At 36.8% G+C, this 15,595-nt stretch overlaps 1 protein-coding gene across 1 annotated transcript in view; it reads right to left on the bottom strand.

The window, feature by feature from the left end:
- NAV3 (neuron navigator 3) overlaps positions 1-15,595 on the bottom strand; it is a 552,011-nt gene that overhangs the window by 214,005 nt on the left and 322,411 nt on the right. The window contains exon 9 of the mRNA XM_007947567.1: positions 13,324-13,439. Within this exon, the coding sequence (XP_007945758.1) occupies positions 13,324-13,439 (116 nt within the window). The remainder of the gene's footprint in view (positions 1-13,323; positions 13,440-15,595) is intronic.

A 15,595-nucleotide genomic window follows, 5' to 3' on the forward strand; every position in this document is an offset into this window, starting at 1 on the left:
ACACATTTTGTTCTGTGATATTGATTGCAATCCCCACAATGTAACAGCTCTTTCCACTTCCTCCCTGTTGTTACCTTTTTCCTGTCTTTCCTATGCATTCCTGCCTTTGGAGCTTTGTAAAGTAGTTTTTAAAAGACCAAAATGATCCTCCCCTAAGGCCTTCTAAGAACATTTTTTTTTTTTCTCTTTCATTTTGAATTATTACAGGTTATGACCACATAGTGAATTTTTTGACATGTGTTACACTAATATATGGTTGTGTACTCTTAATACTTTGCAAATTCACAAAAATGGAACATTAATGCTCTAAGTCAAAAGGGTTGACCTTATGCATCAACAAATGAAAGCAGTAATTATGCCTTCTCCTTTTATATGAGTGCTTATATACCAGTCAGCTCAGATCAGTGGTCCTCAATTTTTATGTGTTCTGAACACATGCAGGGCATATTAAAATACATATTACTCGGTCCCACCTCCATCTCTCCTGATTCAGTAGGTTGGAAAGAACGTCTAACACGTGCTGCTGCTGCCTCCGGGACCCCACTTTGAGAACCACTTAGGCCAAGACTAGTGGTTTTCAATGGGGGGTGATATTTTTCACTCTAGGAAGCATTTGGGGAGCTCTGGTAGCATAGTGGCTAAGACACTTGCCTGCTAACCAGACAACTGGCGGTTCAAACCCACCAGCCACTCCTCGGAAGGAAGGTTGGGCAATCCTACTTCCGTAGTGATACTGCCTCGGAAACCCAAGGAGGGGTCGCTATGAGTCAGGTATGACTCGACGGCACATAATAACAACAACAACAGGAAGCATTTGACAACATCTTGAGATATTTTTAGTTGCCACGATTGGGAAAATGGGTGCTACTGTCATCTAGTGGTTACAGTCTGAGTGTGTTGCTAAATACCCTACAAGGTACAGTTATTGTTGTTGTTACTAATTGCCATCAAGTCCATTACAGCTCATGGCAACCCCATGTATGCAGGGTAGAAGTGTTTCCTACTCAGATCAAAATCCTATACACAAGAGATTTGGTTGCTATGCAACATGTACATTGTCCTTGTTTCCATTGGTCATGACTGAACCATTCTGAACCAGTTCAAAGTCCACTTCCAAGGTGCATATGGATTTGTTGAAAGCAGGAACCTTTTGCCTAGTTGAGCGTTTAACCATTTATACCACCCAAGGACTCCCAATGTACAGTACATTCTCCTAAAACCAATAATTCTGCAACCCACAATGTCAATAGTACAAAGGTTGAGAAATCTTGGCTTAGACTAAATTGTGTTGCATTTGCAAGAATTTCAAAATGTCAGTGGCTTATAAAATCAAACATGTACTATAACTCACATTAATGTCTACTCTGAGTTGGTTGCAGCTCTGATCCAGATATTCTTTATTCTAGGATCCAGGCAGAAAGAGCAACCCTAGTCTGGGATGTGTTGGTTTTATGACAGAGGGAATAGAGATGAGAAAGCCAAGCAATAAACTTTCTGCTCAGGAATGATCCATGCCATTTTCCACTCATACTTCATTGACGAAAACACATCATATAGCCCAGCCTGATTCAATATAATTCTCCCATAGGAATGAACTCCAGAGGGTGAGCCAAATCCACTGGTGTCAGTAAAGAGGGCCTGGTAGAGATAGATTGCAAATATTCTGAAGAAATAAACTCACAAGAGAAAGCATCAAAGTATTTTATTTGTTTGTTTGTTTGACTGAAGATACTACTGTCAACTTGTAGTTATAGTCGTTTTGCCCTTGGAATTATATCAGTCCTTATTTTATTCTGAACAGCAGTATTCAGGAACCCATCTATTGTCTCTCTAGAGGCAGCTATTCTTGGTTGCTTGGGTGAGTATTCATATGTGGGTGTATCCATACTTAAGTGTATTCATAATTATAAATGTATGTTACACAGATGGAGGAGGAAGCCTCATTGTGAAAGAGATAAATAGGATCGATCAGAACTCGAACTTTGAATCACTCTAAATTTGCCAAAACCTAACATAAAGTATAGCTATCATACTGTTAGGAAAAGGAATGTTTTGAGCTCTTTAGCACATATAATTATAAAATGGTTATTTTTGTAAAAGATCTAAACTGATTTTAATTATGTGAATTTCATATTCTTGATCTTTATAAACATTTAAGAAAAAAGGCAAGTTAAGTAATCATTTAAAAAGGTCTTAAATGCCAGATATTTCCTATTTAATACAAAATCTGATAAGTAAAAATCAAAACACATGTATAACCATTAGCTTAGCCCTCTGATTAATCTAAACCTCATTTCAAAATTATTTTCTGAATTTATCCTATTATTTTAATACTACTTTTATACAAATGAAAAGCCAGCTTCACTGATATCAAATCAGTATGACATCTATTAACATTTCTCAGTTGAATAAAATTCTAGACAAAGGTTAAAAGGTATATTAAACAAATATTATACATGTAGGTATGGAGTCTTATGCAAAAAAGGGGGGGCAAGTGTAAACCTATAACAAAGAAAATAATCTAAAACTTTGTTGAATGATACCAGTGGGGGTTAGGGCAGGAGGAACAAACTCACTTCACATTTGGCAGAATGTCTTAACACTCAGTGAAAGGAGACGGTCTCTAAGGCCAAACTTCTTTTTAATTTTTTTTCTATTAATGTGAGAATAAAACCAAGCCAAAGTAGTAAAATCTGTACTCTGGAAACAGCTGGCCTTGTGATATGGAGATCATGGCATAAATCTTAAATGATAGGTTAGAAACAAAAAGCTCACTTACTTACTGCCACTTGAATTAAATAATAAATTACACCTGACTGTGATAATTACTGGAAGACCACCACAATCACCTCTGGCAAATATCACTAGGCTTCCTCCCTAAGGGTACGATGAAAAGTAGAATTGATCAATACACTTAAAGATTTCTGTAAATCTCCAAATTGCAAAGCTCTTTAAATGTTCTCAGTATGTTTCTGATGCACATCTTAACACAACAATTTAACTACATTTTTAACTTGCTCAAACATCCAGTATGAAGACATTTTTATGAATTAATGTGAAATACTGCATACTGAAAATTTAAGCAACTAAGCATTCCAACTAAGTGAATTTCTCTAACAAACCTGATTTGCAGAATTATTCCTTAACAGTATCTCATATCTTAACATGTCATAGATTTTGGGGTCAGGTAAGCAGTGACATTTTTCCCTTTTGTTTATAGACAAAAGGAGACCCCTACTGGGCCTAAGGCACTTGACTGCTAACCAGAAGGAAGGTTGGGCAATCTACTTCCGTAGTGATACTGCCTCAGAAACACAAGGAGGGGTCTCTATGAGTCAGGTCTGACTCAATGGCACATAACAACAACAACAACAACATAACTGAAAAGTGCAGAGAATAGGGAAGGTATAGTTTCACACACAGCTTTTTCAAGGGCTCAGATATTTCCGATAACAAACTTGGGGTAAGTCTCTCCTGCTCTTTGTCATTGTTGTTATGTGCCGTGGAGTTGGACCCGACTCATAGCAACCCCTCCTTGGGTTTCTGAGGCAGTATCACTATGGAAGTAGATTGCCCAACCTTCCTTCCGAGGAGTGGCTGGTGGGTTTGAACCACCAGCCTTCTGGTTAGCAGTCAAGTGTCTTAGGCACTACACTACCAGAGCTCCTAAACAAACAAACTCACTGCCGTGGAGTTGATCCAACTCGTACTAACCCCTCCTTGGGTTTCTGAGGTGGTATCACTCTGGAAGTAGATTGCCTAATCTTCCTTCTGAGGAGTGGCTGGTGGGTGTGAACTGCCAGCCTCTGGTAGGCAGTCAAGTGCCTTAGGCACTACACCACCAGAGCTTCCCCCTTTCCTGCTCTAGGCCCTATTTTCTCTCTGTTTATTTTACTTGAGGATGAAGATAGGTGCCAGTAGTTCAAAGCTCTTTTCTTCTTTGCTTCAGGTCTACTGGAAAAAGGGAGCTTCCCTTTCCCAATTTTCCCAAAGTTCTGAGACTCATTCTAAATTGTTCTGACTGAAACACATTGGGTAACATGTCCATTCTGGAAAGTATCATTGAAGTCAAGAGAGTGGGTTGTTCTGATTGGCTGTACTTAGGTCAATTTCACTTGAACCATGTGGACAAAAAATAGTGGGGCAGTGGGGCAGTGGTTCCCAGAGAAAATCAAGATTCTATTATCAGCAGATGAGGCAAAGGACACTGGTCAGGCAGAGCTATATACCAGGACACCAAGGTCAGCTAACTATGAATCCAATGGTGCTTAAGCTATAGAGCTCCTCACTTGCCTGGGCCCTTTCCAAGGATCTCTACACAATTTTGTATGTTTAATACAAACAAGGTTTCCCAAACTTTATAGACTTCAAAAATTCACAAACCTGGATTTGCCCTTGCCAAGACTAATGCCATCAGAGCTCTGAATCATGAAATTTAATTAGGTTGAAAAACAAGGAATTACTCCCTATTGAGCTCCCCACACCAATCATTAACAATATGAGTTCAACAACAGCAATAGCATTTTGAACTGTGAAATTCTGGATTACAGAAAACTAATGAGATATCAAGATTTCAATGAATTTTAGGAAATTGGCCATTTTTACAAAAAGAAACTAATAAAAATAATGAGGTAAGTAGATATTTTTCAAGTTGCTTTCACTGAAGTTGTATCTTCCTGGACTGTTATTCCCTGATTTCTTTGCCCACTGAAATTTCACAAATCTTTTGTGACAACATACATATCTTCTCTTCTTTAAGACCCTTCCCCTCTTCAGTTGGTCTCAATGTCCATTAATTAATTTATTCATGGCATTAAAATTTATCTATTTGCTCTTGTTCTTCTATAGGAGGATTTATATCTTAGTCATGTTTGTTTTCCTAACTCTTGAGATGTTTGACACGTATAAAATGCCAGGTGATGATTACTGAAAGGACAGATGGATGAATAACACTGTATCTCAGAACAATCCTGTGATTTTTCAGACATCATCATAGTCACCTCAAAGATAAGGAATTGGAGGAATAATTTAACAGATAAATAATGGTGGGGCAGAGGCCAGTATTCCTGCTTTCCAATTCCCAGAACATTCCTCTTCTTATACTTCATATTGTTTTTGAAGGGATAGTCTATGGTCCGCTCTAAAAAATGGCTAAGCAATAAATTCAAGTGCTTATGCATATGTAGTTCAGGATTTCTCTAGCAGCCAGAATGCAGTAGCAACAGCAGAAGTAAGAAAAATGAGAGCTGTGGTAGAAGTCCTAAAAGAGGAAGTAATAGAGACTCAAAAAAGGAAAGCAATCATTAAAATAGGAAATATCTTATGGGCTTAAGTTTTATGACAAATCCATTATTTCATAGGTTTCTTTCATTATTATGTGTTCATCCCTGCATCCTATCCTGTGTATATGTATATATGTGTGTATGCATATACATACACACACACAAATATATATATATATACACGTACATACACACACACACATACACATGCATTCTTTTAAATTCCCAGATCATCAGAGAGTATTTCTGGACTGTTAAATTGCCTCTTTAAAATGACTAAATATTTTCTCCCTCATAATATTTGATTATTCTTTGATGAAAAAGCAAACCAAACCCACTGCTACGGAGTTGATTCTGACTCACATTGACCCTATAGGACAGAGTAGAACTGTCCCATAGTGTTTCCAAGGCTGTAAATCTTCACAGAAGCAGACTGCTTCATCTTTCTCCCTGTGGAGCAGCTGGTGGGCTCTGAACCAACAACCTTTTGGTTAGCAGCCAAAAGTCTTAATCTGTGCCACCAGAGCTTTTGTTCATTGATAGTACAGAGAAAATTAAAATTTGTAGATACTCTCATTACAACTCATGTCAAGCTCTTCATTTGAGGGTTATTCACCATACACTGTTATTTAATATTATATTCTTTCCCATTGCCACCCATCATACAGTGTTATTCATACAGTGAATGTTGCTGTCTGTGAAATATTTCTGAATACTAAAAAGTTGAGTTTACTGTGATTAATTCTGAATGTCCTATATTGCCTTATTGCAGTCTGAATTAAAGTTATTATTCTTACATTTCCTATTTCCACTTGAAAATTATCAGGCTCCTTATTCATTATGTGTCTCATTTCTGTGATATATCTATTACATTTACTTCATTTCACAAACTTTAATGAGCAGTTACTATGTACCAGCCATATGTATGTTTCTGATCTGTCAGTTAACAAAAAAGATGGAAGTAGAGATGGAGAGAACTGGTTGATTTCTCGATATACTTTGAAACTGCATTTGTTCCTTCTTATCTCAATTTATTTGGTTCTGATAGTGAATTAGGATGAGAAAGGATACAGTTATTTTCTAAATTGATTTATTTTCTAAATCTATGAAGAAATAATAGCAAGAATTCAAACAGCAATAAATATCTCAAAGAATTGCTTCAAATATACACCTCTATTCCAGAGTTCATACAGATTTCAGGTCTGAGCAATAGGAAAGATAGGATTATCATATCCAGAATGCAGAAAATCCAGAGTGAAGAGTTTTCAAGGGGTGGAATTTTGAGTAAAATCAGAAGTTCACCATTAAATAGAATAAATTTGATGTGTCCATTCAAGTCAAGCTAGTGTGTATGCAGTTGGATGTATGAGTCGAGGATGCTGGTGAGAAGAGTAGGGTGGAGAGAGATATGTGTGAGCCATCAGCGCATAGATGGAATTTAAAGCCCTAATATAGTATTAAACCACCAAAGGAGCATTACAGGTAGAGAGCCAAGAACTGACACCTAGATAAGTTCAGTTATAAGAGATCATGGAGAAAAGGAATAACTAGAAAAGGAGACTAAGAAGGAGCAAGTATTGAGGCTCTAGGAAAACAAAGGAATGTGATATCCTAGAAGCCAGGGGAGAAACTTCGCAGAAGTGGTCACATGCTGCTAAGAGGTAAAATAAGGATGAAACCTTGGATCTGGCCATAGGGACATCATGGGTAACCTCAATAAGAGTTTCAGTGGAGAGATGGGGCTGAAAGCCAAATTAGAGTAGGTTTATTAGAGATGAGAGGAGTTAGTGATGGTGATTGAAGGCTACTCTTTATAGGACCGTGCTATAAACTCCTCAGAAGGAAGGTTGGGCAATCCTACCTCCGTAGTGATACTGCCTTGGAAACCCAAGGAGGGGTCGCTATGAGTCGGGGCTGACTCGACGGCACATAACAACAACAACAACATAAAGAGGAAGAGACAAATGTGGGCAATACTTGGAGGATAAATATGGGTCTGCTGGGACCATGATCTGCCTTTATGATTCACAGCCAGACTGCTTAAACTGAGGCCCTGTGCTCAGAGCATTCTCTGATAAGGAGGCAGGGAATTCAGGCTCACTCTATCTCTGAGTCTTCTTGTTAGAGAAGGTTCCCTTCCTGTTCTGAGCTCACATTAACTTTCCATTTCCCCATGATTGCCCATTAACTACTTAATTGTACAGAATTAATCTTGTAGCTAGACAGGAAGAAATGTTGTGTACTTTGCATCTGAATAGGGCACCCTCCTCTTACCGCCCTTCCTCTTGCTTCCATGAAGTCCAGCATGAACACCCCTCTGGTTGTCTATATAAGCCCCAGGTTGAAGTGACCTAAAATATCCCACAATTGGACAAGAGCTTTTGGGGAGAAACTGGCTCTTGATAAAACCCTACTCCATTTATCCACATCCTGATTACTGTAAGTAATAAAAGCCTATGACAATGGCAATGAGTAGTATAATTATTTGTTTTGATCTAAAAAGTCCTGCACCACTCCATCTGATTTACTTCAGTCGGTACACTGCAAGGTGAAAAGAAGTTGATATCATAGAGATAGAAGTAAGAGTAAAAAGAAAAAAGCCAAAGTAAATGGGTAGAGATACTAATGCATTGGTAGATATGTAGGCAGTAGTTTGTAAAAGTGCTTCCTGCCTATTTTTCTTTTCTTTTCTTTTTTTTTTTATTGAGTTAGACAGCAAGATCATCAGTTAAGGAAAAGGATTTGAGAGGTGATTTGTAGGTTTGAGAAGAAAAGTATACAATTGTCATTTAAGAAACTGAAAGAGTAAATGGACCACAGAAATATAGGATAATTGCAGAATAGCATTAAGTATTCAGCTGAGGTCTGTGGTCATTAATTTAAAGTGAGTCACATAAATATGTGGTGTAGTTTTCTCCAGGCTCAATCACTGCAGGTGTAGAACAGGCATAGAGTTGAATGTTATCAGGTGTGTGACCTCATCAAATGAGTATAATGAAGTGAGAGAGGGTCAAAGGAGTTAAAGGGTATAGACCAAAATAAAATTATATTCATGACCACAGGAATTCAACTGACTGCAAAAGGAAGAAGAATATACAGGGTATCGGAAAAGAATACTGAAAGTACCATGGACTGCCCAAAGAATGAACAAATCGGTCCTGGAAGAAGTACAGCCTGAAGGCTCCTTGAAAGTGGGAATGGCCAGACTTCGTCTCACTTTCTCTGGTCATATTGTCAGAAGGGACCATTCCCTTGAGAAGGATATCATGTTTGGTAAAGTGGAGGACCAACAAAAAAGGGGAAGGCCCTCAATGAGATGGACTGACACAGTGGCTGCAACAATAGGCTCAGGTGTAGCAAGGATTGTGAGGGTGGCCCAGGACCAGACAGTGTTTCATTGTGTTGTACATAGTAGGGTCACTGTGAATCAGAGCCGACTCAACAACACCTAAAAACAACAATAGCAACATGATGAACAGTAAAACATGGTGGGATCAATGAGTTTGAAATCTTAGTGGAGCCACTGGTGGAGTCAGAGTACAAAAGAAAGAGTACTGAGAAGCTAGGAGGTAGTAGTCAGTGACAGAGGGAGGCATGAAATGGAGGTTAGAGAACAGTTGGAGCTGCTGGTAATCACCAGATCTAAACTGTGACCATGCAAATGGGTAGCTCAGGAGGACTGGAGGATGAGACCCTGAGATAGAGGCCAGGAATTTGGAAGGATCATTTATATGAATAATATAATCACCAAAAATTAAGGCAGAAAGTGTAATAAAAGGAGTAACAGTGATGCAATAACTAAAACTGAAAAAAAAAAATAGGAGGATATTCAATCCCATTTCTCTATAATAATCATGCTTTCATCACTAGTCTACTGGTATACACTTATCAACATTTGCCCAAAACAAACCTCAGAAGGCAGGAAGGAGCAGGAAAGAAGGATGAAAGGAAATGAGGAACTCAGGGAGGAAGGGGGAACAGTACTGATACATTGAGTGGTTTGTAACCAATATTGTGAAACAAAATGTGTATAAATTTTTGAATGGTAAGCTAATCTGCTCTAAACTTTTACTCAAACTATAATTTTAAAAAATAAATAAATAAAGCTATAGTGAAGGAAAAAAATCTCTTCAAATATATATTCAATTTATAACTTACTAAGGGAGCTCTGGTGACATAGTGCCTAAGGCATTTGACTGCTAGCCAGAAGGCTGGTGGTTCAAAACCACCAGTCACTCCTTGGAAGGTTGGGCAATCTACTTCCGTAGATATACCACCTCAGAAACCCAAAGAGGTTGGTATGAGTCAGATCTGACTTGATGGCAGTGAGTTTGGTTTTGGTTTAATGGTAAATAAGAGGTCCCTGCATGGCACAAATACCTTGTGCTCAACTATTAATCTAAAGGTTGGCAGTGTGAAGCCACTCAGCAGTGGCATAGAAGACAGGCCTGGTGATCAGCTCCTATAAAGAAAACTTATGAAACAGTTCTACTCTGTGACCCATGGGGGTTGCCATGAGTTGGATCAACTCGATGGTAATGGGTTTTAACAGTAAATGAAGATCACCTTTCTTCCATACAATCTTAAGTTGGCATTGAGGGACACTTTACTACCATATTATCTTAAACAGATTATGACAGGAAAGATACAATTAGATAAGCCTCAATTCTGCCCTTATTTGTTTATTTTCTTTTATTATATTCCCATCCAAATCACAGAATCAAATCTATGATTCCATATAAGCAATTCATTATTACTGCAAAATTATATTATGTCTTCTAATAAGTCCATTAAATTATTATAGTAGCATCTAGTTTATATTCCACTTTCAAGTATTCCATTAAAACCATGAAAATATTACATGGAAATATAACTTGAATTATGAAAAAAATCAATTGTTAGAGTAACTGTAGAAAAAAAACAAACATGGATTATTTATATAATCAGAGATACTCAGTGACAAATTAATTTCAGAAAAACAATGTTCCTTTGTGAAATTCACTTAAAAATCATACTTCTAACTGCACTACATGCATTCACTCCTATAGATTCGAGCTCTAGTAATCCATAGGCATAAATATATTAATTAAAGGCATTCATATATAAACAGATATGTGAAGCATATGTTTCTAAAGCCACTAGTTTCCAAACTATCTGGTCACAATAAAGCATTATTCTGGTTGTAAGACTATGTGGAGTTATGAGAAAGCCATAAGGATCATTTCCCTCAAGTATTTTGAAGAATTTACTATAGCTACCTAGCCATAGCTACATCATGGCATTAACCATTTCTATTCCTTTCCTGTATTAGGCATTTGTTGTAATCTTCACATGAAACTTCTGGTGCCTAATGATGCCATTGATGGTAATTCCCAAAGGTACCCTTGGCATATCCTCTGTCATTATCAATACCCATCGGTATATATTGCAGTATAGGCTAATGCTTACCAAAGTGTGCTTCTGGTATGCCAAAATGAGGGAGTATCTTCACCTCTAAATTTGTGATATAGTTACTTTTATGACTTTCAGAGTAATACTTTGAATCTTTGGAGTACTACAGTAATATTGTAATTAAATAGTTCTTTTAGTTTTTTGTTTGTTTTGTTTTCTCCTTGGATGTAGCTGTGAATGAGGAGCTCTGGTAGTTCAGTGGTTAAGGCATTTTGCTACTAACCAAAAGGTCAGCAGTTTGAACACACTAGTCACTCCGTAGGAGAAATGTGAGGCAGTCTGCTTCTGTAAAGATTAACAGCCTTGGATACTCCATGGGGATAGCTATGAGTTAGAATCAACTCAATGGCAGTGGGTCTGGTTTTTTTGGTAGATGTGAATAATCAGGGAGCAGGTAAGAATTTATTGGAATAGCAGATATACCTCAACTTCTATGCATTCTTACACTTAGAAACAGGTATGTTTTTATAATCCCCCTCCCTCTAACCCATAGCTGACAGAGTGCTATCCTATAGGGATTTGAAGAAAATAGATCTTTAAGGAAGCAGACCACCTCACCTTTCTCTTACAGAGTGGCTTATGGATTCAAATTGCCTGCATTTTGGTTAGCAAGCAAGAGCTATAACCACTGTGCCACCAGTGTTCAATTTGCTAAGAGGCTGCTCGGCACCTCATAAAAATGAACCTATATAAAAGAACTTTAGATTAAGATAGACTGGGAAGAAGGAAGAGGCCATCTACTTCTCAAAGAATTGGCCATTGGAAAGCTTATAAATGGCAGTGAAGTACTGTCTGATATATTACTGGAAAACTTTGTGAATAGCCCTGAAACATTGTGTCATGTAATGCGAGACGATGAGCCCCTCAAGTCAGAAGACACTCAAAATGCAATTGGGGAAGAGCTGCCTCCTCAAAGTAGAGCTGACCTTAATATTGTACTTCATTTGCTGATAGGGCATGACTCAGAATGAGAAGAAACAGCTGCAAACATCCATTAATAATCAGAATGCATACTGTACAAAGTATGAACCTAGGAAAACTGGAAGTTGTAAAAATGAAATGGAATGCATAAAGATTGATATATTGGGCATTACTGAGCTGAAAATGGACTGGTTTGGGCCATTTTTAATCAGACAACCTTAAGATCTACTATGCCAGAATGACAAATTGAAGAGGAATGGTGTCACATTCATCATCACAAAAAATTTCAAGATCTATCCTGAAGTACAATGCTGTAAATGATAGCATAATATCCATATGCCTACCAGAAGACCAGTTAATACTACTACTATTCAAATTTATGTACCAACCACTAAACCATAAGATGAAGAAATTGAAGATTTTTACCAACTTCTGCAGTCTGAAATTGACCATACATACAATCAAGATATATTGATGATTACTGGTGACTGGAATGCTAAAGTTGGAAACAGAGAAGAAACATTGGTTATGTGGAAAATATGGCCTTAGTGATGGAAATGATGCTGTAGATGTGTGATAGAATTTTGCAAGACCAATGACTTTTTTCAACAACATAAATGGGGTTATACATGTTGTTTTTGCCAAATGTCATACATAGGAATCAGATGGACTAAATCTTTGGCAAAAGCTGATTGAAAAGCTCAATATCTTTAGCCAAAACAAGGCCAGGAGCTGACTGTGGACTAGAACATCAAGTGCTCATATGCAAGTTCAAATTGAAGCTGAAGTCCATGAGAACTAAAATATGATCTTGATTATATCCCACCAGAATTTAGAGACCATCTAAAGAATAGATTTGATGCACTGAGCACCAATGACTGAAGACCAGACAAGGTGTCAGCTAACATCAAGAACATCATACATGAAAAAATCAAAAGGTCATTAAGAAGACTGGAAAGGAAGAAAAGACCAAATGTATGACAGAAGAGTCTCTGAATCTTGCTCTTGCAGAGAGTAGCTAAAATGTGTAATACATGACAAGATAAAAGAGCTGAACAGAAGATTTCAAAGGGCAACACAAGAAGCCAAACTATTATAATGAAATGTCCAAAGACTTGGAGTTGGAAAACCAAAAGGAAAGAACATGCTTGGCATTTCTCAAGCTGAAAAAACTGAAGAAGAACTTCAAGCCTCGAGTTGCAATATTGAAGGATTCTATGGGCAAAATACTGAATGATGCTTGAAGCATCAAAAGAAGATAGAAGGAATAAACAGAGTGATTGTACAAAAAAGAATTGGTCAACGTTCAACTATTTCAGGAGTTGGCATATGATCAAGAACCAATGGTACTGAAGGAAGAAGTTGAAGGGCTGCCTTATTAATAATAAGTTTCTCCAGTGTTCTCTGAATATATATCATAAACCTGACTGAGACAATACTTACTTCAAATCCTAACTTATCAAAGTTCTACTATTTTCTATGAAGCCAAAAAGAGATAATCTAAAGAAGAATAATCAAAGAGTTCTAATAATCTCTAATGTATAAGATCTACACAGTCCATTTTTATATAAGGAGAGACAATATAGTACAAATATGATTTAATACAAAAATTTACAGAGAGATTACAAGAATTCTCCAATTTTACTTACCCATCAATCAGATTACTTACCAGATATCTCCTCTAGGCATTGCTTAGCAGTCTTATTAAATGATAAATCCATTTTAGTAGGACTGGTACAGGAGTCAGCAGATGGTAAAGAGGTCCCTTCATTTTCTGAATGTGCTCTGGAATTAACCAAGACAGAAGCATAGCAATTATAGTCACCAGTGACTCATCATCAATGTGGAGGTTCTGTCACATAGAAATAAATCAACTTACTACAAGTTTTTATCAAGGTAAGTAGCATTTCTTTAGAATTGGGACCATCCAGGACTACCTATCTATAGAATTTTGTTACTGTTTGTATACCATCTAAGAACGAATGAAATATGAAAACAAATTTCCTAGATCTTTCTATATCTAAAAGCTTGAAACTACCAATAGTTGATTAAATTTCTGGGCAAAAGCCTCGAGAAGAGCTAACTTTTGTTGTTGTTGCTTTACAGAAACTCTTGCCAAATTGTGTTGCTGTCAAAATAACTCATAAAAGCACTGAAACCTAGAATTAGTTTTTATAGTGAAACTCTTACTTTGGAGTTTATGTTTCTGTATTATTCACAGTTATTTTTCTGATGATATCTTCAGTAATGCACTCTCCAGAATAAAGAAACAGTAACCATAAGTTTGTTCAAAATGCTAACCAATTATATTAAGCTTGGCCTAATACTGAGCATACATAACTCTTAAAACATATTATTAAAAATATAAAATATAAAAAATAAGTATTAAATGTGTTATGGGACATGAAAATGATTATGATGTCAAAGATTTCAGAAATATCAAAGCCAGTCATAAACACTTTCTCATTCTTACAACTACCTATTACACATTTTATATTTGCACATGTCTGTGCACAGTTGTGCATTTGTATGTGTGGTTAGCATGTGAAGGGCAAGATGCTCAATGGAGAGACTTCATACTTTTCTATATCCCAACCTTACTTCATTACTTCTTCCTTTAATACACAGGCAACCATTTTAAGATATACTTTCTTTCTCAGTGAAGCTTCAGCATCTACATAGTTTGATCCAACCCACTACATCTTAAAAAATCCACAACATAAACAGAAGAAGGCAAATTGATATAGTATGATGTACTGGACTCTGTTCTTTGTAGACATCTCATTTGCCCCGGAATTCCAACTTTCTGGTACTGTGTTTGGCCATGGCAAGTGATCACTAAATATTTTTTACTTAAAAACAAACTATAGAAAGTATTTATATGAGAAGAAAAGATCAGTAAATTTTGTTCTAAATAAATTTTTATTTTTTTTTTTATAAATTCTATTTTTGTTTGGGAAGAAACAGAGGATAAACACTGATGCCAGAAATATTTGACATTTATTTTACATGTCTAAAAACTTTGTATGGCTCATTAGAATTTTAATAATCATAGAAAATTATATGCTGTATGTGTTAGTGTATGTGTGTATATATGAACTGACATATATTTAAAAAATAGTGCTACTCAGGAATTCTGTATGAAACTGTTTGTACCTTGCCCTCCAATGTTTTCTGGTATTCTGATCCTATTTTGCCATAATTTAAAACTAAATATAAGAAACAGAGAAAAATTAAGAAAGAGGATCTTGTTGTTGTTGTTGTTATGTGCCGTGGAGTCGGACCCGACACCTAGCAACCCTTCCTTGGGTTTCCGAAGCAGTATCACTACAGAAGTAGATTGCCCCATCTTCCTTCTGACGAGTGGCTGGTAGGTTTGAACCGCCAGCTTTCTGGTTAGCAGTCAAGTGCCTTAGGCACTATGCTACCAGAGCTCCTAAGAAAGAGGGTAGACTATTGAAATGAAAGGACATATCACTATGGTCAGCAAGGACTTCAATGTTCCTAAAATTATCAAACATTTTTAGTCATCACCTTATTTGATATCTTGATAGCATTCAAGACACTCTCTTCATGAAACTCTTGTACATTGGAGTCTATGACAAAACATCTTCAGTTTTTTTTCTCCAGTTTCTCTAGATGCTGTCTTTTTGCACTTTTGTTCTCTTCTACTAAGGTCATTATGAGTCAAGATTAACTCAATAGCAATGGGTTTTTCCTCCAATAAATAAATGTCATGCTTCTGTATTGTAAATAGAAGAGCGTTATTAAAAACTGAATTGTTTTCCCAAAATATGTGTTAGAATTCTAACCCCTATACCTGTGGATGTAACCTGGTTTGGGAAGATGGTTTTCTTGTTATTTTAATGAGGTATGGGAGCTCTGGTAGTGTAGTGCCTAAGGCATTTGACTGCTAACCAGAAGGCCAGTGGTTCAAACCC

The sequence above is a fragment of the Orycteropus afer genome, unplaced genomic scaffold, assembly GCF_000298275.1.
Source record: "Orycteropus afer afer isolate SDZICR_OR568_19922 unplaced genomic scaffold, OryAfe1.0 scaffold00190, whole genome shotgun sequence".
NCBI lineage: Eukaryota > Metazoa > Chordata > Mammalia > Tubulidentata > Orycteropodidae > Orycteropus > Orycteropus afer.